A 24,487-nucleotide genomic window follows, 5' to 3' on the forward strand; every position below is an offset into this window, starting at 1 on the left:
TGGTAAAGAGGGAAACCCATGTTAGGATAAGGTGTTTTATTTTGATTGGGCATGTTAATTAGGGCAGCCAAAGAGGGCCTTTGATGGCTGGACTTTAGACATTGGTAGTCAGCGTCAGAGGAGGAAGTGCCAAATAAGGGAATAGATGGTTTTTTAGTAGGGCAGAGGAAATGTGGGAGAAGGGCAAGGCCCGTCAGAAGCCCTATTTGCCATGCTTGAGCTGGCTACAGTCCCTTCATTCAGCATTCTCTAAGACAGTTACTATATTATCTCCAATTTACATTTTTGGAAACCAAGGCACAAACCAGCTAATTTACTTGCCCAATGTGACACAGCTAGTGATTTCTCCTTGTTAATCTTAGTTCTAAAGCATACTCTTAACCACATCCCGATTCCAAGGACTGTCTTACCATGTTATATGAAGTCAAACAAGAGGTCTGCAGGATGCAGGCTCCTCTGTCATTACCTGAGTGATTGCCTCTACCACAGGTTCAGGAAGGGGTCCACTGTTGCCAATGCAGGTCATGCAGCCATAGCCCACCACATCAAACCTAGGTATCAAACAAGGCACAGGAAATGGCCACTCTCAGTGAGCCCCTCTGCTAGGGCACTTCTGGAGGCCACAGGTCATAAGGAACGTTTAGGACCGGGCCGTTCCCCAAAGCTTTCCTCCCTGAGCAGGATGCTATGCACATTTTTAAACATATAAACACAGGAGTTGAATGATTTAGAAGATTTAAAAGCTGAAACCAAATGTGTCATTTAATGTTTCTATCTCCTACTACTGTATAGTCCCCAAAACTTGAATTTTATGAAACACATGGAGAAAACAAATGTTATACAAGCTAATAAACAATGACATAGTAATTGGAGAAACTGTTTGGCAACTAATCACTTATTTGCCTCAAGGACTAGAACATCAGTAGCCATGTAAGTAACTATTTTTGTGCCAAAAGGCAAACTCAGTTACACAACCACTACCAAGCCCAGGGTTCATCTCAGTACAAATGAGCAAAGGTGCCCTCTTCTGGCAAAAGGAGGGAATGCTTCATGGAAGTATGAACTAGCACAACCATGCAGTTGGAATGCTAGGGTTTAAGTCTATCTACTATGTGATGAAACGCTGTGAAAGTACATAGCACCAGATAATCTCATAGTGGTTATACAAAGATGCAGATGCTAGAGGACTACAAAAGAACCTAAAGCATAAACAAAACCAAATAACCTACCCACCCCCATTCCTCACCCTAACTGGGACAGGTATGGCATGACACCACTCTCGCGAAGGTAGTAGGTGACCACACCGCTTCCAGGAGACAAGCTGGTCTTGATGTAAGGCTTCACATTCAGCCCCACCTCCACAGCTTTCTTTGCTAACAGTCCTGTGAAATGGTGAACAGAGACACAGCACGGATGACTAGTTACTTAGATGTGAAGAACACGTTTGGAAAAAGCCTGTTTTTTTCCAGTGATGTTTCTTGACTGACAGATCAAAAGTTCACTACCCAGAGACAGTTTATGTATGTAGCAAGCCCAAATGAGTCATGGTGATGAGGCAAGAGGCAGGTGGGTTTTGTTCCTTTTAATAAATAAACCCCGGCCTGGCATGGTAGCATACATCTTTTAATTCCAGCATCTGTGAGGCAGAACCTCTGTGAGTTTAGAACAATGTGGTCTACCCAGCAAGTTCCCAAACAACAAAATCAACTAACCGAACAAGTAAAAGAAATAAATCCCAAAACATTTAGGAAGATCTTATAAAATTTGTTTTTAAATTTTGAAGGGAAATCACATACTATTATCTGTTTAGATTTAGATGAAAATTATAACTAGACTGTCTTTCCTGAGGTACACAGATTCTGTACTGAAGGGCAGAGGATCCAGGCAGCCTACAGCAGATCTAGACTACAGGTATTCCTAAAGCAGAGATCAGAGGCCCTGGGTCCCTGGACCATGACTTCAGGCAGGTACTGTGACTCAGGAGGCATCACAGCTGTGGGAAGAAATGACATAAGGGAGCAAGGAGACAAAAGCCATGGGTGGCTACTGATGTTTGAGGAAACTGGTTTGTTCCAGAAAAGCATGGAAAGTTTAGGTGGCAAAGATGAACTCTAAAAAGGCTTCCCTTAGGCCCACTAACTGTTGGCACTAATCTCCAGACCCAAGGGAAGCTCTCAAGGGTGATCAGACATCTGAACTAAGGAGCTCCTAAAACACTGAACTCCGTGTGTAACTATGAACTTCTCGGCATGGCACAACAGGCTGAGCACACAGAGCTTGATCATGGTGCCCTATGCCCCCGTCTAGCTACAACTGTGAAGTCCCTGGGATTTGCCGGGACAGTCTATGACATGACAATAGGTTCTTTATCTCTTTCTTTCTCAGGTAGGACCCAGATTTTAGGTAGTTTTCTTTACTTATTTTCTGTGCTAGTTACAAAAGGAAGGGCTGTCATACACTATGAATTCTACTTTAAAAATTTGCTTTGGATGCTATTTGTTGTGTAGAATTTTTTTGGTCAATCGGTGTCTACATCTATAAACTTCTAATCCCACATCCGAGAGACCAAGAGGAGGGAAAATGATGCACTCACCGGCTCCTAACATCACAGATGGATTGCTGGTGTTTGTGCAGCTCGTGATGGCAGCAATTACCACAGACCCATGAGTAAGAGTGAATTCACTGTTATTGTAGACAAATGTCTTGTGGTCATTGTGATGGTCTGGAGCAACTTGAAAACCTTTAAATCCTTGCTGTGGTAAGGGAAGGTTGCAAACATTATATGCAATAAGAAAGAAAACAGGATGCCCAATCTGCTATAAAGAGAAAAATATGTGATCAAATATATTCCCCATAGCTAACGGGGAATCATGAAGGCACTTAGGATGTAGAAGAAGTGCCACTGGCACCAGGCTTCAGGAAGATTCATAACAAAGTGCTGTGAAAGCCTGTCCACTAAGAAACAGGGAACAGGGTGGAGTCCAGGGGCCGTACCTTGTCTCTAAGGCAGCTTTCAAAGTCCTTTTTCATGTCAGACACAGCAACTTTGTCCTGAGGTCTTTTTGGTCCACTGCAGCAAGGCACAACTGTTTTCAAATCTAACTCCACAACCTGTTCACCCAAGCCAAAAGCAATTATACAATTCATAAAGAAATAGCACAACCACACCAATGATCACAGAACATCCCAACAGTAAACAACCAAATCAACAAGCATCCACATTCCACTGATTCTCTTATCAGTGCAAGATTAAATTCCCAATATTAAGATGGGCATGGGAGTAGCATGAGACCAGAAGGACTCTTTGCTCCCAGAGAGACAGGGTGGCCACCGGCTGCCTGCTGGATTCCACTTGCTACTCTGTCGAACAGCTCACACATGGATTTCAGGCTGAGATGGGCTTTCTACTGAGGAGTGTAAACACAGGCCATCACTTCACAGAACAGACTGACAACTCAGTGAGTACTTCGTTCCCTGAGGATATACGAAAACTGGTTGCTTGGGAAAATATGGATCAGTTTGTACCCCAGAAAATAAAACAAATCACTGGATAAGCAGAACCATGGACATGCTCATCCCTTCATTTCTTTCCAGGACTGTAACAATGATGGGCTTGGCCTTTAGACAGCTCCAGCTACCTTAATAAAGTCTGCTGTGCAGAAGTGTCAATCAGGAGTTAGGGGAGGGGACACTCAATTCACAAAGGTTACGTCAGCAGGCACATTAAGAAGTTACTTTGGTATGTTTATCTCCTTAACCTTTACATTTTCACCTTTTAGCACCCTTATAATGACAACACAGTGACCATTTTCCCATAATTGTACCACCTCTGAAAACACAGATTCTGCAATTGCCGCCCCAGAAAGAAGAAACATACCTCAGTGAAGTCAGGATCTTGAGAGGGGTTGTTGAAATCTCGAAACATGCCAACAGCCTGAAGATACTTTTTAATGTGCTTTACTTTGTTTTCCTCACGACCTAAATGGCATTAGGGGCAAATAAACACGTTACCCTTTCCTGGTGAATGACTAACAGGCCGACCTGCAGTTCTGCAGGTCATGCCATTAACACACACACCAACACTTCTGCTCTCCAGCTTCCAGGCTACTTTTCATCAGGCACCATCTGCTATTTCTATTGAAGTGACATGTATGGAACAGACCTTGGCTCTCCTTACAGAGCTGCTTCGCTTCTTTCTGGATGCAGCCCTTATTTAAGAGGATCCTAAGCCTGAGACCTCTGGCTACGTGTACCCACACATCTGCCCAACACTTGCCACAGACACTCTTTGCATTACTTTGTTAAAATAACTAATAACCACCTTAAACCTCTGGCACCATGTGTTAAAAGCTTCAAATGAATGACTTCAAACTCTACTCTTCTATCATGATCCCTTGAAACAAGTATTATTACTCTCATTTTACTGATGAGGAAATGCTAGCACAGGAAAGTTATTAGGTAAGTTCTCTAAGGAGTACAACTAGGAAATAGCAGAACCTAATGTCTCAAGTCTTAACTCCCAGTGTCATATCGCCAGGAATACAAGCCTGAACCAGCTGCTGTTCTGAGTTAGCCAGCCACAGGCTTCGATTCTGGCTCTGCTACTTATTAGCAGGCACTGCAGAGTCAACAGTTAACATCACTAAGACAGTGTCGATATAAAGAAATAAGCAGATGAAAACCAGTAAAGACATCTGGGTTTTGGGGTACAAGAGAAAGCTCTTTTTCTTGGCCATCATAGCTCCATTTCACACCTCCTTAAATCCAACAACACACTTTGTCTCCACAGACAGGAAAAGTAAGTCTAATACAAGAGCATGATGTCGGCAGGGCGGAAGGCAATGCTGGGATTCTCAGCGTCTCTGCTTTCAGCCTTGCACTTACCTGTCTGCAGCAGGTATGCTATGCTGACTTCATCAACTGGGAAGAAGGCTGCAGTTGCACCATACTCTGGGCACATGTTGGCAATTGTAGCTCGGTCAGCAATTGATAGCTGGGCAACTCCTGGCCCAAAAAACTCCACAAATTTGCCCACGACCCCAACTTGCCGTAGGTGCTATAAAGTGTAAACAATAGGAAAGTTTGAGGCTTGACGACCATGTTTAAAACACAGAATTATTATTATTTTTTTTGCAATGCTCCCCGAAAGCAACAAGGCGCCTAGGACTGGATCCCAGAATGGCAAAGGGACATCACTGAGGGGTGGGTGACGCTGTTGTCAGGAGAACTGACCTAACATTAACCTTGGTTCTGAGAAGGCCAATATGACGTGAACATTAGGGGAGCTGGGAAGGGGGCAGGGACGCTATTGGCTTTCCATCAGTTCTCCTGTAGACCTAAGATTGTACCTAATTAATTCTTATTTTTAAAAAGAAAGAAAAAGAATGCCAAAAATATGAATAACAGGAAGGTAAGTTGTTCTAAATGACAAATATCAAAAATTATACTCTTTCTAATCTAAAATAAACTTAATTCTTATATAATCACAGTATTTAAGTAAATGATTTGTTTTTAAAGACATAATGCATAGTTCTTGCTACTACAAATCACACAGCCTGCCAATCTTCTGTCTTCCCCAGAAAGCCAGTTTCACAGACAGATGACAACTGCATGAAACAGTCCTTCATTCACATGCTTTCTACCAAACTTTTGGGGTAAGTCCTGTTATTCCATTTTTGAAAAATACTGTGACAATCTGTGGTATTCAAGTAAATCCAATTCTAAATTCTATAAAGATTAAATAAAAAGATTTTGACTTTTTCAGCATTCAGTCTATATATAAAGAGCTTCTACCTTAATTCTTATAGTATTTAAGTAAATAATTTATTTAAAGACACAATGCATAGGTCTTGCTACTACAGCTCAGGCTGCATGGAAAAAAGTGAATGCTTTATGTAAAGCAAGGAAAAAAAAAGTTTCTTGTAAGAGTTTAAGAAAAAAGCCCTTTCCATCTGGTAGATACATCTGTTCCAATAAAGTAACTTAAAATAATAAAGTGTAAAACTAATCATGGATCTAAGTTGCTATTTACATATAAAAGGATTGAGGTAGGGCCAGCAGATGGTTCAGTGGCTAGAATCAACTCACAAAGGTTATCTTCTGTCCTCTATTCATGCATGACATGCCTCTCACACACAAAGATAAACACGTAATAAAACACAAAAGAAAAAGAGCCATGTGGGAAAATTGTAGCCAAAGTGTAAATGTGTGTGGGAATAATTTTCAACCTCAAGAAATTAATTATTTTTGGGAAGGAGAGGATCTGTTGAGCCATAAATACATGCTAATTATAAAGACGCTTTATCAAAAACAGCCTCAGAATCTGACAGGACATCATTATGCCTTTAAGTCTTGGTGACAGAGCCACTGTAGTGGCACACATCTTTAATCACAGCACTTAAGAGGCAGAGGCAGGCGGATCTCTGTGATGCCAGTCTGGTCTACAGAGAGAGTTCCAGGACAGCCAGGACTACAATAGTGAGACCCAATCTTGAAAACAAAAAATCTTGGTGACAGGAATATGAACATGATTTTAATTTCTGGGTACTTTATGTCATAATTTTAAAAATTAAGAAAAAGAGTAAAGATAACCATCTAAACTTAACCACAAGAATCCCTTTTTCTCATTTTATTTTAGTATCTATTAAAATATTATATCCTAGCCTCTCTGAAGCACACAGACTCCTTTATGTTATTCCCTGTTTGTCCCCGGCTTTCCAAGAAATGGAAGAGGCATACACACACACACACACACACACACACACACACACACACACACACACTCTATATACATATGCATACATATATGTGTGTGTATGAAGTATTATGCATGCATAATAATATCTATACATCCCATTACCTTGGTAATGGTGAGCACAATGTCCGTGGATGTTACTAGAGGGTGAGGCTTCCCCATCAGCTTGTAGCCAATCACCTGGGGAAGCACCATGCTGATAGGCTGACCCAGCATGACAGCTTCTGCTTCGATTCCACCTACACCTGCAGTGAACAGCACAGCAGAATGACTCTTTCACAGCTCTCACTGTCCCCCAGCCACAGAAACCCAGGCAGCATGTTTACCTGGCACACAGCTGTATCTCCCTAAGGGACACACCTCTATAGAGTGTGCCCTCCCCTAGTTCTTGTATCAAAATCTCTTCACACTCAAAAGAGTAATTTAGGAGGCTCCATTGTTAACAAATGCCTAGTTGATTTTCACTTATACAAATGTCCTAGTACTTAATTCAGTTTATTTTTCCAAATAGAAAGTGAATGTCTCTTTTTCTAAGAACTGGAAAATACAGCAGTACACAAAGTAGTCAGTAGCACCCTCCTCTGTGACCATGCAAACCAATGCAGTGAGTGAGGTGCAGGCCCAGATGACCATGCAAATCCACCATGAGTGAATGATAGGAATGTAGGAGAAGACTCACCCCAACCAAGGACTCCCAGACCATCAATCATGGTAGTGTGTGAATCTGTCCCCACGAGGCTGTCTGGGTAATAACATCCATCTTGATCAAATACTACTCTTGCCAAATACTCTAGATTCACCTGGTGAATGATTCCTGAGCCAGGAGGAATAATCCGCATGTTGCAAAAGGCCTGGGAACCCCACTTGGATTGAACAATGGAAAGAACACAGTGAAGTCAAGTTTATTTGGCCGTCTGCACGCCTCTCCTCATGCCCCTGTCCCCAGACACCAAACAGTGAAACCAAACTCTGGCCCATACCTTTAAAAATTCAAATCGTTCTCTATTTCTTTCAAATTCCAGGTCTTGATTCTTCTGTAAGCTGTCTGCCCTGTCAGAGAGAAAAGCTAACTGAATGCTTGCAAGGTCACATGTTAGCAATGCACATGTTCACCAAACTGTTGGTGACGATCAATGAGACAGCAGCTGCATCTGCCGGTGTGCAAGCAGGTATGCAAGCAGGTGTACCTCTCTGCCACCAGATGGAAAACTGAGGTTAGCCGCAAATGCATGCTACAAATTACCTGGCACAATCGATTCCTCCAAAGCCCTTAAGCACAGTGGAAAAACAGGAGCTGAATTCCACAGAAAGCTGACCCCCAAGTCTGACTCTCAGGGACAAACTCAAGGCATGGACGGCAACAGCAGCAAAGACACTTAAGGAACCCTTGCTTCTGCACCTGCTTCTCTTCTTTCTGCTGAGCCACATGCAGGAGGGATGCTTGTGTTGATGTTGTATAAAGACAACAGTAATGCTGAGGGCCCAGTACTTTCAGAACCTCAGTCTCCTGTCTTTCAGACTGGGACTTATATAGATGGTTGCTCTCCAGGATCAGCTATAAACCCCAGATTACAGGCAGAGGTTTATTCAAGGCAATTCAAGTAGAATAAGTTATCATCACAACTCTGCAGGTTTAGCACCGAGAAGGCATTCATGATGTCTGTATGTGATGGATCAAGGAGACACTAAACAGCTGAGACCCCAGTCAAGCTCCACTCCTGATATGACCACTAACTACTCACACTGCTAGGAAACAGCTGGACTAATTTTCTTAATCGAGTTTCCAAAATTATATTTTGAGTTGGGCATTACTAATGTATGCATTTTCAAATGAGGAAAATGAGATACACAGAAATAAAGAAAGCTGCTGAATGCTACACAGCTAGTAAATGGCGAAATCTGGGCATTGAGATTGGTGTCCACGCTCTTACTCCACCCTCCACTGTGGCATCATCATACCTCCTCATGTGGCCCTCTACCTGCAGAAGCAGCAGTGGCACAGGACACACTGTCATGATCAGATGACTGATCAATTATGAACTGTAATCTTAACCCAAGTCTGACTGTTCCTCGAGTTTTCATTTCATACTCAAGCCCTTCCTTTCATTTACAAATTAACTACTGGGAATGCAAAGGCTGCATTTTAGCTGTTCAGTCGAACTCAGGGCCTGGTAGGAAAGAGCCAAGCAATAATGAAATGTTATTCTTAACTCTGGACATGCAAATGGATATCACAGGAATGTATAGAAAGGGCCATGAACTCAGACCAGCAAAGCTTCCAGAAGAAAATGACCCAGGGAGAAGGATGAAGGGACCCGGCTAGGGAGAATTAGACAGAGACTCTTTGGGAAGAAGATATGAACTAATGTTCCCTGAAAAAGCTACCCCAATGTTGAAGAATCTGCACACTGATTGCTGATTACAACCTTAGAATGGGCGGAGTTGGACTGCTATAGACCCAGAACTATCATTAGTTCCTTTAACAGCTATGCATTTTCCACCTGTTTCTGACCTAACATTCTTTTGACTAAAAGGTAAAGCCTTAGGAATGTATTAAGTTTTAACAGACCACTAGCTTCCTCCACTCAAAAAGCTAAGCATGTTGGACAACATCTATCATCATCATCAGTGGAGTTCCCTGTTTCCTGAGAACTGCCTATCTGGTGTCCCCACCAATGTATATAGCAAATGCACTAGCTCATGAAGGTGTTAATGTAACCATTTCTACAATGTAGCATGCCCCAAAGGAAACCTGGATCTGCACTCCTAGGCCATGGGAACTCATACTGACTTAGAATAAAGTACCATATTGCTTTTGAAGTAAGAGCTGTGTTTTTAGACAAAAACAGGCAGCTTGTATTACTTACATTTAAAAAATACATTTAGTGAATATATTGAACCCTCCCCACACTATAATGTGAATATTCTACAAAACATTGGTTGTTTTACTGGAATCAGTTTCTGAGACACATTAGAACAGAGGTCTATAAACTCTAGCTCCAGGGCAGAATTCAGCTCAATACTTGTATAAGCTATGTGCCCAAAGAATAAAAATTGGGGATGGGGGGAGTCCAAGATGGCAGCGACCAGTGTGCACCCTATCTGAATTCTGAAATGGGTAAGTAGAGGGGCAGCTGAAGCCAGAACACTGACATTGGGGCTTCCTGGGTGAGAGGCGACAACCTGCGAGCTGGACAGTTTGGTTCAGGTCACCCATGGACATCTTTGGGGACTAAGAGTAGTGAATATTCAACCCCCCCACACTCCCACTTGCCCCTAAGCATGGGCCTTCCTCTCAGTGGAGGTGGCACTGGTTGCCCCAAGCAGGAGCCTCCATGCTCGGTGACTGAGATGAAAGAGGCAGCGCAGTACGAGGTCTGTGGCTGCTGTGGGTAACTTCCAAGACTCCCAGGTCTGAGCCTCCATAGTCAGTGACTGAGACAGCAGAGGCAGCTGCTCCAAGTACAGTCTCCCTGCCCGGCATCCAAACAGTGGTTACCACTGAGCTGACAGATCTCCTACACTCTCATTTGCCCCTGAATGCCCAAATCTGAGAGTAGGGAACAGGGGGAACCCCTGTGCTTTCTGATTAGGCCTGCACGCCTATGAGTGTACCTTCAAGTCAGTGCGTGCACAGCCCCACATCCAGGGTCTCTCTATGCTAGCAGCCAGACATCGTATCTTTCCCACCCACTCCCCCACTGTGGGTAACACAGGGATGCTTGGGACAGCATTCTCAACACTGAAGTCCCTGCTCTGTGGGTCTCCTAGGAGTCCAGGCAAACAATTCCTGGAGCCCAGACAGCTCTCAATACTGAGGACAGTAAGACAGGTCTGTAGGTCACTGAAGTATTCAGGGCACATGTACTTTGTGCCTGCGAACAGCACCAGCAACCCCTCCTGCGCTTAAGCTCGACCCTTGCAGGCATCTCCATGCTCTAGCACCCTGTCCTTCAAGGCACACTTCCACACACACCCTGTGCTTGCACACATGTGCCTGCAACCCTCCTCCTTAGCTACAGCTGAAACACCAGCATCCACTCTTGAACCAGTGGACCGCTCTCATCTTCCTATAGAATATTCCAGACATCAGAGACAGATGGGCCCAGTCTGAATTACAGACTCCAGGAACAAAGGCTACGGATGAGCAGATGGCCAGAGGTCGATGTAGGAACATATTCAACAAAAATCAGGACATCAAGGCTTCACCAGCAACCCCAAAAATCAATGGATATTCTAATTCATCAGAAACACAGGAAAATTATCTCAAATATATTCTTATTCAGTTATTAGAGGCACATAAAGAGGAAATGAACAAAGCTCTCAAAGAAATATAGGCAAATACAGCCAAACAAATAGAGGCACAAGTAGAAGCCTACAGAGAGGAAATGAAGAAAAAAAAAATAGAGGCCATCATAGAAAGACAGGAATCCACATTCAAAAAGATGAAGGAAATGGTACAGACATGAAAACAAAATTAGAATTAATAAAGAAAACACAAGAGAAAACCTTGGAGCTGGAGAACTTAGAGAAAAGATCAGGAACCACAAAGGTAAGCATCACCAACAGGATACAAGAGATGGAAGAGAGAATCTTAGGCACTGAAGATACAATTACAGAAACTGAAACGTCTCTCAAAGAAAAAGTAAAATTGTAAAAGTCCCAAACACAAAACATCCAAGAAATCAAGGACGCCATGATAAGACAAAATCTAAGAATAATAGGAATAGATTTAAAAAAAAAAGATTTCAGGCTCCAAGCTCCAGGAAATATTTTCAAGAAAATCATAAAAGAAAATTTTCTCAACTTAAAGAAAGAGATGTTCATTAACAATACAAGAGGCCTATAGAACACCAAATAGACTAAACCAGAAAAGAAACTCCTCACGTTACATAATAGTCAAAACACTAAATCTACAGAACAAAGAAAAAATATTAAAAGCAGCAAGGGAAAAAGGCTAAGTAACATACAAAGGTAGACCTATCAGAATAACACCAGACTTAGCAACAGAGACCATGAAAGCCAAAAGGGCCTGGAAGATGTCACGCAGTCTAAGAGAACACAGATGCTAACCCAGACTACTATACCAACAAAGCTTTCAATCAACACAGATAGAGAAAACAAAATATGCCATGACAAAACAATATCTACACAGCAACCCAGCCTACAGAAGATACTAGAAGGAAAACTCCAATCCAGCGAAATCAACTACACCCAAGAAAACACAGGATATAGATAACTTCACAACAAAAAAATTAAAAGGAAAAAGCACAGAAACACAGTAACACTACCAACTCCACAATAAAAGGAACTAACATTCATTGGTCACTATTATCTATCAACATCTATGGACTCAACTCTCTAATAAAAAGACATAGACTAACAGAATGGTTGCAGAAACAGGATCCAACATTCTGCTGCATCCAAGAAACACACCTCTGCAACAAAGATAAACACTACCTCAGAGTAAAGGACTGGAAAAATGTTTTTCAAGCAAACAGACCCAAAAAACAAGCTGGGGTAGCTATTCTAATATCTAATAAAATAGACTTTCAACCAAAATTAATAAAAAACGATGAGGAGGGACACTTCATTCTCAAAGGAAAAATCCACCAGACGGACATCACAATCCTAAACATCTATGCCCCAAATACAAGAGTACCTGCACTTGTACATGAAATATTATTAAAGCTTAAATCACACATCGAATCCAACACCTTAATAGTGGGAGACTTCAACACTCCACTCTTACCAAGGGACAGATCATCTAGACAGAAGCTAAGTAGGGAAATAATGGCACTTACAGAGGTCCTAAATCAAATGCACCTAATAAAACTTTTCACCCAAACTCAAAAGAGTATACCTTCTTCTCAGCACCTCATGGGACCTTCTCAAAAATTGATCATATAGTTGGGCACAAAGCAAGCCTCAACAGATACAAGAAGATTGAAGTAATCACTTGTATCCTATCAGACCACCATGGCCTAAAACTAGACCTCAACAACAATAACAAAAAGCTTACATACACATGGAAACTAAACAACTCTTTACTCAATGGCAGTTTGGTTAGGGAAAAAATTAGAGACTTCCTAAAATTCAGTGAAAATGAAGGCATAACTTACCCAAACTTATGGGACACAATGAAAGCAGTGCTAAGTGCCTCCAGAAAGAAGTTTGAGACATTTCATACAAGCAACCTAACGATATACCTAAAAGCCCTAGAAAAAAATAAAGCAGACACACCCAAGAGGAGTAGACAATTGGAAATAATCAAACTCTGAGCTGAAATCAATGAATTAGAAACAAAGAAATCAATTCAAAGAATCAATGAGACCAAGAGCTGGTTCTTTGAGAAAATCAACAAGATAGACAAACCCATAGCCTAAATAACTAAAAGGCAAAGAGAAACTATCCAAATCAGCAAAATCAGAAACAAAAAGGGGGACATAACAACAGACACTGAGGAAATTCAAACAATCTAATACTACAAAAGCCCATATGCCACAAAATTTGAAAATCTAAATGAAACTGACAATTTTCTTGATAGATTTCAGTTACTTACCAAAATTAAATCAAGATCAGTTAAATAGATTAAATAGCCCTAATTCTCCCAGGAAATAGAAGCAGTCATCAAAAGTCTCTCTTCCAAAAAAAGCCCAGGGAATTCTACCAGACCTTCAAAGAAGAGCTAACTCCAATTCTCTTCAAACTATTCCACAATATAGAAACAGAAGGAACAGTAACAAACTCATTCTATGAAGCCACAGTCAACTTGATACCTAAGCCACACAAAGACTCAACAACAAAAAAAGAGAGCTTCTTTCTTACCTATCTCTTTTATGAATACTGATACAAAAATACTCAATAAAATACTTGCAAACTGAATCCAAGAACACATATAAGATATCATCCACTATGACCAAGTAGGCTTCAACCCAGTCATGCAGGGGTGGTTCAATATATGGAAAGCCATCAATGTAACCCACCATATAAACAAACTAAAGGAGTAAAACCACATGATCATCTCCTTAGATGCCAAAAAAGCATTTGACAAAATTCAATAACTATTCATGTTTAAAGTCTTGGAAAGATCAGGGACACAGGCACATACCTAAACATGGTAAAGATAATATACAGCAAGCCTATAGCCAACATCAAACTAAACAGAGAGAAACTTAAGTCAGTCCCACTGGAATCAGGGACAAGGCAAGGCAGCCCACCTTCTCCATATCTCTTCAATATAGTACTTGAAGTCCTAGCTAGAGCAATAAGACAACTAAAGGAAATCTGAACGATCTACCCAGCAGGTTATTGAAGCAGATGCTGAGACTAATAGCCAAACATTGGGTAGAATGCAGGGAATCTTATGAAAGAAGAGGGAGATATAAAGACCTGGAGGGGTCAGGAGCTCCACAAGGAGAGCAACACAAAAAATCTGGGCACCGGGGTCTTTTCTGAGAATGATACTCCAACAAAGGACCATGCATGGAAATAACCTAGAACCCCTGCACAGATGTAGCCCATGGCATCTCAGTGTCCAAGTTGGTTCCTAGTAAGGGGAACAGGGACTGTCTCTGACATGAACTCAGTGGCTGGCTCTTTGCTCACCTTCCTTTGGGGGTAGGGGCAGCCTTACCAGTCCACAGAGGAAGACAATACAGCCAGTCCTGATGAGACCTGATAGGCTAGAGTCAGAGGGAAGGGGAGGAGGAACGCCCCTATCAGCAGACTCGGGGAGGGCATAGGAGGAGATGAGGGAGGATAGGATTGGGAGGTGATGAGGCAGGGGGCTACAGCTGGGACAGAAAGTGAATAAACTTCAATTAATTAAAATTTTCTTAAATTTCAAAAACTTTTATGCAAATAACTTTGAAGAACAGGCAGCGTGATAGATCTCAATAGTTGAGAAGTGTTTATTATTAGACTATATATATGTACATGTAGTGTTATTATAAATCATATTCACATCATTTACATTGTCTAAGGCTTCACATTTTAAACTAACCACAAAAAAACCTTGCCCAGCGTTAAACAGTGAGCTGTGGAAGTAGATTTGTGTTTCTAAAGAACTCTTCCAGAAAAATAAAACAACAACAAAAAACCCATAAAACTTCTTTTCAAGACAGTAATTGATAGATTTTTATCCTCTCACGGATTTTCCTGCTTCTGCCACTGGAGAGCAGAGTGCTGCTTTCAGCCCAGCTGTCTTCTCTCCACACCACCGACAATTTCCAGCTCCTATAGAGCTCTTCTGTTAAGAGACCAAAGGCTTCCCAATATACGTGTTCCTCCTTGGTGTGACCCATTACACTTCATGCCTAGATAGACTTCATCTTCCAAAAGTATCTCTGTGACAGCTGTCTGGGTGCTACCTGTCTCAAGGGATTCTTAGGTGACATAGGAACTGTATTGTACTTAGAGGGAAATGATAACTTTAAAACTGACATTTTTGAGTTGTCTGGGTATATAAATTTTGAGATGTGACATAACTGGAGAAAACAGAATAAATCTTTCATTCAAAAAAAATATTGGGGATGGGTTATATGGTAGAGATAGCATGTGGCTAACAAAGAATGGTTTCTTCTGAGTTTTGCAGAAAAAAATTTTATTGATCCTACTGAGAAAATGAATGCCTGAGTATTTACATGTTAGAGAAAAGCAAAGAGACACATGGGGGAAGGAGAGGCCCAGCTGGCACAGAACATGGCAGCACCCCAATGTGGGCACCTGCACTGGAGATCCTCGATGCATGCAGCCAATTCTCATCTCTAGGCTCCTTGCTCCTCCTCAGGGCTCCAGCCCTCTGCTCCTACCTCTCTCTCCTGGCCCTGGTGCATCTGCATCAAATGGAAACCCTAACAGCCTGCCTTCTTTCCTAAATCTTTCTCCCCCATTTGTCCGTATCTCACCTAATGGTCTCCTCTCCTTCTCTTTAGTGCCTACAACCACTGGAGTATTTATCATAAACACAGCCCCCAGCTTATCTCCCAATTCATCAAACTTACCCTTCATAGCATCACTCGTGTTGAGTTTTCTATAAATACAGATCATGATCAGCTTGCCATATTCTAAAAAGGTGTATGTTGGTATAATGTTCTTTTGTTCATTCAAATGCTGATTTCTCCCCCCACCCCTCTGTTTTCAATCCGGATATTGCATTGTGATACTTATTCTAAGCATCCTGTCTCAACTTTGTGTAAACAGGCCAAAATAAACTAGCCACAATGTTGTACAATGGGAGGAGCCAGAGGGCAGGAAATGAGTGGGAGGAGAAAGGGCAAGAGGAGAGTTAGGAGAGGGAGCTGGAGGACAGATCTTGGAATGATGTGGAGGTGGACTAGAAGTATAATGTGGGAAATCTAAATGTTAGAAAACTATGAGGGCTTGGAGGTTTAAGAGGGAGTAACTATTGCCCAGCATTGTGTTCTAGGTTAACTAAATAAACCCAGTCTCTTTGTGGTGATTTGGATATAAGCTGTTTAGGACTAACAGCAAGCATTACTAAAAGAAATATCAAGAATAAATATTAAACACAACTTACAACAGGTATAAATCCTTTGTTTCCAAAAACCAAGTTCTTCAGCCTGACCTGACTTTTAACAGATACTTCATATTCTCTGGTCCAGCTCTAAGGGTTGCCACATGGCAGCCCTCTATGCCTAGTGTGTTAGGATGGCCTTTTGGCTCCTTCCTCCTTGGTGTGTGTGCCTCAGGATCCTGATCATGTGGCCCTCTGGAGAGCCTTCTGGCTTCCAAGTTAGGATTCTTTGCTCCTTCTCAGGGGTGACCACACAGCAATTGCATTAAATTTTCTCTTTGAAATTTACTGAATTTATTGAATAAATCTGGGTATAACACAGGTCTGTTAAACTTAGACAGGAACTCCAAACATTATTTCTACCAGTACAGGTGCAACTCTGACTCATTATGTGGCTGATGGGATCTCTTCTGTGACACATGAGAATGCTTGGACTCTAGTCATTACTCTTTGTTTTCTTAACCTCCAGCATCAGGAGGATGTTGAAACTGAAAGAGGGAATGAAAGAAAATGCTTGCCTGAAAATATGCTGGGAAAAATAATCACAAATATGTTCACAAGATGATCAGAAACCAGAAATGCTCAGGCTGTTCCAAGCTAATAGGAATTTCAGATAAAAAGCTATCACTGAAAACAAAACCATATCATGTTAAGTGTGGCTCAATCTATTATGGTTACTAGAATGAACAAACAAACCTCAAATTCAAATTTTAAAAATCTATTTTATTACCACTCAAAACCTTCCTAAGTTAGCATAGTCTAGTGAGCCTGTTCTTGTCTTTTGTTTTTTGAGACAGGGCCTCAAGCTCCTCATCCTGCTATGTTAGGGTTCAAGGTACTAGGATTACAAAGTGTCAACTTGCCTAGCTCCAAACTAGAGAACTAATGAGGTCTCCAAATGTGAATGGCTTCATAAATAGAAGGGATAATAATCCCTTAATTATGCAACATAAGTTCGCATTTATAGTGTCTGAGACTTTAATGGAGTAGAGCCTAGAAAGTCACAAGTAATATTTCCAGAGAAAATAGCTTTCATTCTTGTGAAACCTAGTCATAAACTGTTATATAATTCTTGGGGAGAAACCAGGGGTACTTCTGGGATAAATACAGGACACATGACAACAACATGCTAGTTACGTCCTCAGCTGCTAGAGATGATGGGAGCAAAATTATATTCAAATCAGACAAAGAGCTCCTAAGTATTGAAAATGTGCCACCCTGACACCGTTATCCAGCTTTTCCATATCCTTTCTATAGCGGAGCTGGGAATAACCCCACAACACTCACTTTCATAATAGTTGCTGCATAGCATATTTAATTCCTTTGAATTAAAAGTCAGCCTCCAAAACTGAAACTCAAGGAAAATAAAGCAACAATAAATCCACTAAAACCAACCAACCAGCTAAGCAACCATCTAACCAACCAACCAATCAACCAACCAACCAATCAACTAACCAACCAACCACAATGGGGCTGGTGATGTGGCTCATAGGGTAAAGGCACCTGCTGCCACACTGACAATCTAAGTTTCATCCCTGAAGTCAAGTCCACATGGTGAAAGGAGAGCATTTACTCCCATGGGTGACATGTCCTCTGGCCTACACACATGCGCACCACCCACACTCCCAAACAAATACATACAAAATAAATAAGCCTAAAAACAGTTTTTAAAAGACATCACACAAAAATGTCTGTAACAGAAACATTCTAATATGTGCATTAAATTTAAATCTGTATGCAATATTTACCCCTGTATTTTATATTATATTCCTCCTGTTGTGCTCACTCCCAACTATAAAATTCATTGCTACTTCATAACTATAATTTTGCTACTGCTATGAATCGTAATGTAAGTATCTGATATGCAGTTTATCTGACATGTGACCCCTTTAAAAGATTTGGGAGACACCCAAAGGGGTCATGACCCATAGGTTGAGAAATACTGCTTTAAGGTGACATCGCAATGACTTTGTGAGGTAACTGTATTATTACTTATGAGGTTACACTTCAGAAAATTCTTCAAGTAGGGTACTATATTGACTATATTTTAACTTCTTTCCAAACATTGAGCAGTGCTCATGTGATTTAAAGGAGGCATGGGAGAGAAACAACCCCCAAGGAAGGTTCTGGGGCCAAGAGGTTGGAAAAGGTGGGAGAAGTCAGTCTGTTTGTCCAAGATTTGCCAATTCAGTAGTCTGGTCATATTTTTATGCATACTGAATTTATCTGGCTTAAATATTTCAATATTAATAAGAGAATTATTTTCTAATTTCCTTTGAGGATGTATGGAACCTACTTGACTTTGTTTCCCTTTGAATATTCTCTTTTTTTGGTGTGTGGATATTTTTGAAAGACCTTCTAAAATTATAAAATAATAATTTCTTGTTGTAAAAAAAATTGGGGCTCAGAGGTCTTTTCCTGAGACTGATACTCCAACCAAGGACTATGCATGGAGATAACCTAGAATCCCTGCACAGACGTAGCCCATGGCAGCTCACCCTCCAAGTAGGTTCCCTACTAAAGGGAACAGGGACTATCTCTGACATGGTCTTTGATTACTTCCCCCTGAGGGGGGAACAGCCTTACCAGGCCACAGAGGAAGACAATGCAACCAGTCCTGATGAGACCTGATAGACTAGGATCAGATGGAAGGGGAGGAGGAACTCCCCTATCAGTGGACTGGGGGAGGGGCATGGGTGGAAAAGAGGGAGGGAGGGTAGGATTGGGAGGGAGCTATAGTTGGGATACAAAGTGAATAGTGAATAAACTGTAATTAATAAAAATAAATAAATAACGTTTTTAAAACTAAAACAAAACAAAACAAAAAACAAAAAAACCACCCACCCAACCAAACAAAAATACAGAATCTCAGAGGTGACTGTTTAGCAGTCTGGCACCTCTTTTGATAGTTGCAAAACCTGGATAGGTTTGTGATTATTCATACACACAACTTAGATTCTAGCACACTGAGCTGCAATGTGAGCACATTCCAAACATCCAAGTAATCCACTTCAGAGTATGCCATAATTCAATACATCATTCTCCTTTGCGGGACATCTAGAAGGGGTCTAGCTTTCCATTTATAATACTTTTAATTTCTGGCTACCTTAGTAAGGGTGACTATTGTGATGAAACACCATAACCAAGGTAACTTGGGGAAGAAAGGGTTTATAAAGCTTACACTTCCAGGTGACAGTCCATCACCAAGGGAAGGCAGAAACTCAAATAGGGCAGGAACTGATGTACAGACCATGGAGCAGTGCTGCTTACTGGCTTGCCCCTATGGTTTGCTCAACCTGCTTTGTTATAGAACCCAGGACCACTAGCCAAGTATGGCACCACCGACAATGGGCTGGACCCTCCCCCATGAATCAGTAATTAAGAAGATGCCCCCACAGACTTGCCTATAGCCAGATGTTATGGAAGCATGTTCTCAACTGAGGTTCCCTCCTCTCTGATGACTCTATTTTGTGACAAGTTGACATGAAACCAGCCAGTACACAGGCCATGAAGCTTTTTCTGAATTTTCAGTATTAGTTGGAAGTATGTTTGAATGCAGAAATCCCAGGTAAAAGGACAATGAAATGCTTTCTTTTTAAAGATTAATTTTATTTTTAGTTGTGCGTCTGTGTGCTTGTCAGTGCATGTGAGTGCATGTGGAGTGCCCCCTACAAACCAAAGAAGGGTGTCAGGTCCCTGGAGCTAGAGTTCCTGGCAGTGTGAGAATCCCAGTAGAAGCTCTAGAAACTAAGCTTAGTATGAACTCTTAACAGCTAAGCCATCTCTCCAGCCCAGAGACACAGAAGTTTCTCAGGTCTTACTACATACTGCTCTCATCATGTCCAAATGCAGGGCAATTAGCAGTGCACATAAATGTCTCCCTCATGACATTTTGAATATTAAGGTTTAATCTTAATTATATTTATGAGAAAAAATGGTATTAGAAACACTTATTTTACCTTTTCATTACCTGCAAAGCTGAAAAAGCTTTTTAAATTTTTTTAAAATTAATTATTTATTACATTTATTTGCTTTGTATCCTGGCTGTGGCCCCTCCCTCATCTCCTCTCAATCCTTCCCTCCCTCCCTCTCTCTTCTCCTCCTATGTCCATCCCCTAGTCCACTGGTAGGGGAGGTCCTCCTCCCCTTCTATTTGACCCTAGCCTATCAGATCTCATCAGGACTGTTTGCACTATCTTCCTCTGTGGCCTGGCAAGGCTGCACTCCTCAGGGTGAGGTAAGGGAAGAGCCTGCCACTGAGTATCATGCCAGAGATAGCCGCTGCTCACCTTACTAGGAAACCCACTTAAGAGACTAAGTCTATGGGCTACATCTGAGCCAAGTCCTCTCCAGGCATGGTCCTTGGTTGAAAAATCTTTTCATTCTGTTCACCTCTGACATTTTCAAGCTAGAAATATATATTGTTCTTTGCACTTTTATTGGCTGAGTCTATTACTCTAAATGGATTACATATTGATTTTCTTTTCTTTTTTTTTATTTTGAGACACAATCTAACTATGCAGCCCTGACTTGCCTCTAACTCTCTGAACTCAGCCTGATTCTGACTCCCAAGAGATTACATAGTTCTTTACATATTAAGATATAGTCTTTACCGTATTTGTTGCAAATGATTTATTTTTTATCTTTGAAATCACTGTATCTGTACACTTTTCCCTTTTTTCTTTTTTTGATTCTAAATTGAGAAGTCTTTCTAGTCAAGACATTTGACATATTCAAAATTATTTCCTTATAATTAAAATTACTGTATATATCCAATTATTTGAACTCTAACTAAAATACAAACTGCTACTCCTACAAATACTTAGCAGAATGTGGAGAAATTCCTTCTCCACTTACAGATATCCATTATACAGTCATACCTCTGTCAGATGCCCACCTCTTTACATTGATTGCTTCCCTTTGTGTAAACCAATGCTCAATAACCTTACCTACAATAGTTGGACTGGGCTTAATACCCTGATTTTGACTGAACCATGTCAGCCAATCATGATTACTGTGAACAGAAGTAGCTCTGTAATTGCTGAGTGAACTTTATGAGACATTTTGTTTTTGACCCCTCCCCCCAGGTCACCAGATAACTGCTTCTTCTTTAGCCAAAGAAACACAAGGAAAATGGTGCATCTCAGCTGCCCTGCACTTCAGTATTACCAGCCAGCCCAGCCACTACCACAAGAGACAGAGCTGCCCAATCATCCTCACTGGGGTCAGCTCACCATCCAACCAACCTGCAAACATGTCAGAAAAAAGTTCTCACTGTTGACTGTCATTGAGATCGTTGGGTTATTTTTCTACAACAATAGCTGAGTTTTAAGCCTATCTTTGTATAAGAACTTTCATGGTTTGATGATATAAATTCTGCCTTTTGGAGAAAAGAACAAATAATAGTGTTTCCTCTTACCCTTTCCCTGCCTGTCCACACCATTCTGATTCAAAGGGCAGAGGCAACTACTTTCTTTTTTTCTCAAGCTTAACATTTCTCAGGTGTTCTCTGGGTCCAAGGTCCACTACATGCACTATATGCATTTCCTGGATTCTACTTCAGTACAGCTCAGCTTTCTGAGCCTTCTAGTGCATCATAAAAGGACTGGGAATGCACTGGAATGTTTGCTATCTGGATTCCAACTAGCCCAAAAACTCAGTCTCCAATTTAAATCATTCCAATTTAAGTAAAAGTTCTTTTTGGAGAATGAGATTTAAGACAGAAAGCTCACTAAAATAAGCAGCCCAGGAAGACTGACCATCACTACTTGACTTTTAAACTCAAGACCTAAATACCTTTGAACAGATTATTATTATAAACGCTACAAGTATTTTGCTTAAGAAGTATTCACTTTTTTATATCTTTATTGAGAGTCCATTGTTAAGGTGGTAGTTTACAACTGTAAAGTCATATGTTTAATTCCTCTGTAAAGACATTTTAATATCCACACCTTTGGATGTCAAGGGAGAGGAGATAGATGAAAAGGAAACCTCCCCCTCCAGTCAGCCTCAGAGATTTAGTGTGTCCCCATGTAGAGATATCTTAGTCATGTTAACTTAGCTTCTCCTTTAACCTAGGGGTAATTTCAAGGTCACTGGCTTTAGTTATTTTAAGTGTCTATTGCATGCACAGCTCCAGTCTAGGAAACCAGGGACACCTCACTCCCTCGACTTATAGGTCCATTCTAGACAATGAATCTATTGAGATGAACATGTCATAGGCTGGATAATGTGGGGATTCGGACACACGGGAATTTAATCTGGCTGTGAAAGATGGGACAGACTTTGGCAGGACAGGCTGGGGTGAGGATGTACCCCAAGCAGAAGAGATGAAAGGTAAAACAAGTGCAGGTACTATGGCGAGGCACAGGTAGTGAGATATACTCCCTGTGTATCTCTGTATTTCTGTGTATCTCTGTATTCTCTGTATCTCTGTATTTCTGTTTTTAAATAAAGCCTCTGTTGATTAAAAGCAGCCTAGCTCTTTTAAAGTGAGATGTGCTCTTGTACTGACAAGCTCTCATGGCAAAATGTGTTTTGAAATAGACTTCAAGATAGATTCAAGCTTCTAGATGCAGACCACTCCTATCCAACTTGAACAGACAAGCAATAATTCAGTTTACACAATCCATTTCTCCTATAGTTTTCACTGGAACACCTTTAAAGATATTCTTAAATACATTAAAACCCTTCTTACCTTTACTTATTTGTGTGTATATCGATTTGTGTGTGCACGCTTGTACCGTGGCCCTCATGTAGACCGGAGGATGATTCATGGAAGTTGGTTCTCTCCTTCTACCATGTGGGTTCCAAGGATGAAACTCAGGTCCTCAGGCTTGGTAGCAAGAACCCCAACTTGCTAAGCTACCATCAGCCTAACCTGACATATTTTTAAAAGATATGTATTCCAATATTTTTCACAAAGTAGAAAAGCAAAAAATTCCTCCTAACCCTCCTCACCTTCTGTTGAAATCAACCTGGATGGAATGATCAATTACAAGGTCAGCAGGACAGACAGGATTTATTTTCTCTGGATTTCCTCCCAGCTTCTTCACAGCATCGCGCATTGCTGCAAAGTCAACCACAGCAGGCACACCCCTACAGAAAGAGAGGCAAGCATAAAACAGCCATAAATGTGTGTGACTGGATTCCACAGGTTTGCCAGTGTTAATACTGACAAGGGACCATTTCTTCAGAGGAGCTAATAACAGGTGTCTCAGAAAAGTGTTAAGTTTCTAAATACATTTCCTTGGGCAGAAAGCAGTATGAATGAGTAGAACCTCCTATAGAACTCGAACACAAGAAACCGTGGGAAAGCTGGTATGTTGACATTCAAGTACCCTGACTAGGGTGACTGCTTCCCAGAGCACCCCTTCCACTTTAGACCAAACTCCAAGGAGTGTACACCTTGGAATAAGAATAACCAAAGAAGTGAAAGGTGTCTACAATGAAAACCTCAAAACACCAAAGACTCTGAAGACACTAGAAGATGGACAGATTTCCATACTCATGGACTGGAAGAATCAATGTTGTGAAAGTGGCTATATTAACAAATCATCTGCTGGCTCAATGCAATCCTCATCAAAATTCCAATGCTATTCTTCACAGAAATGGAAAAATACAACATTAAAATCTACATGGATGCACAAAAGACCCCAGGCTGCAAAAACTTGGGCATCTTAGCTTTTCTCATGCTATGATTAATTATTATGACAAATGCCACTCCTTTTGGAGGAAAGGGATTACTGTACTGTAGCCCTTAACAGAAGGAAGGTAAGGCAGAAGCTGGAAGCAGTTGATCAAGAAAGCTAAGAACATGTGCATGCCAATGTTCCACTTTCACACTGCATTCCACTGTACAGTCTGGGATCTCTTCCCCAGGGAACCAGCCCACCCACAGTTAAGACAGTCCTACCCCCACTTCCCACATCAATTAATGTGATCAAGATAATCCATCATAGACATCTCTCAGAGACCTTTCTCCCATGTGATTCTAGAGTCTGTCAAGTTGACAACACTCACCACCATTCGGAGTAAAATGAACAATCCTGGAGATTTCATCATTCTTGATTTCAAGTTATACTGCAGGGCAATAGTAGTAGCAACAACAACAACAACAAAAACCCATCAAGGTACTCACGCAAAAACAGACACGTGGATCAGTAAAACAGAATAGGGATCCAGATAGAAATTCG

The 24,487-nt window shown here is 41.2% G+C and overlaps 1 protein-coding gene across 2 annotated transcripts in view; it reads right to left on the reverse strand.

Moving 5' to 3' along the window:
• Aco1 (aconitase 1) overlaps nucleotides 1–24,487 on the reverse strand; it is a 72,639-nt gene that overhangs the window by 18,903 nt on the left and 29,249 nt on the right. For both annotated transcript variants that reach the window (XM_055599129.1, XM_055599128.1), the window contains exons 4-13: nucleotides 23,253–23,390; nucleotides 7,735–7,804; nucleotides 7,434–7,617; nucleotides 6,860–6,999; nucleotides 4,885–5,056; nucleotides 3,878–3,978; nucleotides 2,995–3,111; nucleotides 2,594–2,753; nucleotides 1,247–1,382; nucleotides 467–551 (exon numbers count right to left, since the gene is read on the reverse strand). In XM_055599129.1, coding sequence (XP_055455104.1) covers nucleotides 467–551; nucleotides 1,247–1,382; nucleotides 2,594–2,753; nucleotides 2,995–3,111; nucleotides 3,878–3,978; nucleotides 4,885–5,056; nucleotides 6,860–6,999; nucleotides 7,434–7,617; nucleotides 7,735–7,804; nucleotides 23,253–23,390 — 1,303 coding nt within the window. The remainder of the gene's footprint in view (nucleotides 1–466; nucleotides 552–1,246; nucleotides 1,383–2,593; nucleotides 2,754–2,994; nucleotides 3,112–3,877; nucleotides 3,979–4,884; nucleotides 5,057–6,859; nucleotides 7,000–7,433; nucleotides 7,618–7,734; nucleotides 7,805–23,252; nucleotides 23,391–24,487) is intronic.

The sequence above is a fragment of the Psammomys obesus genome, unplaced genomic scaffold (assembly GCF_907164565.1).
Source record: "Psammomys obesus unplaced genomic scaffold, mPsaObe1.curated_primary_1811, whole genome shotgun sequence".
In the NCBI taxonomy this organism is placed as follows: Eukaryota; Metazoa; Chordata; class Mammalia; order Rodentia; family Muridae; genus Psammomys; species Psammomys obesus.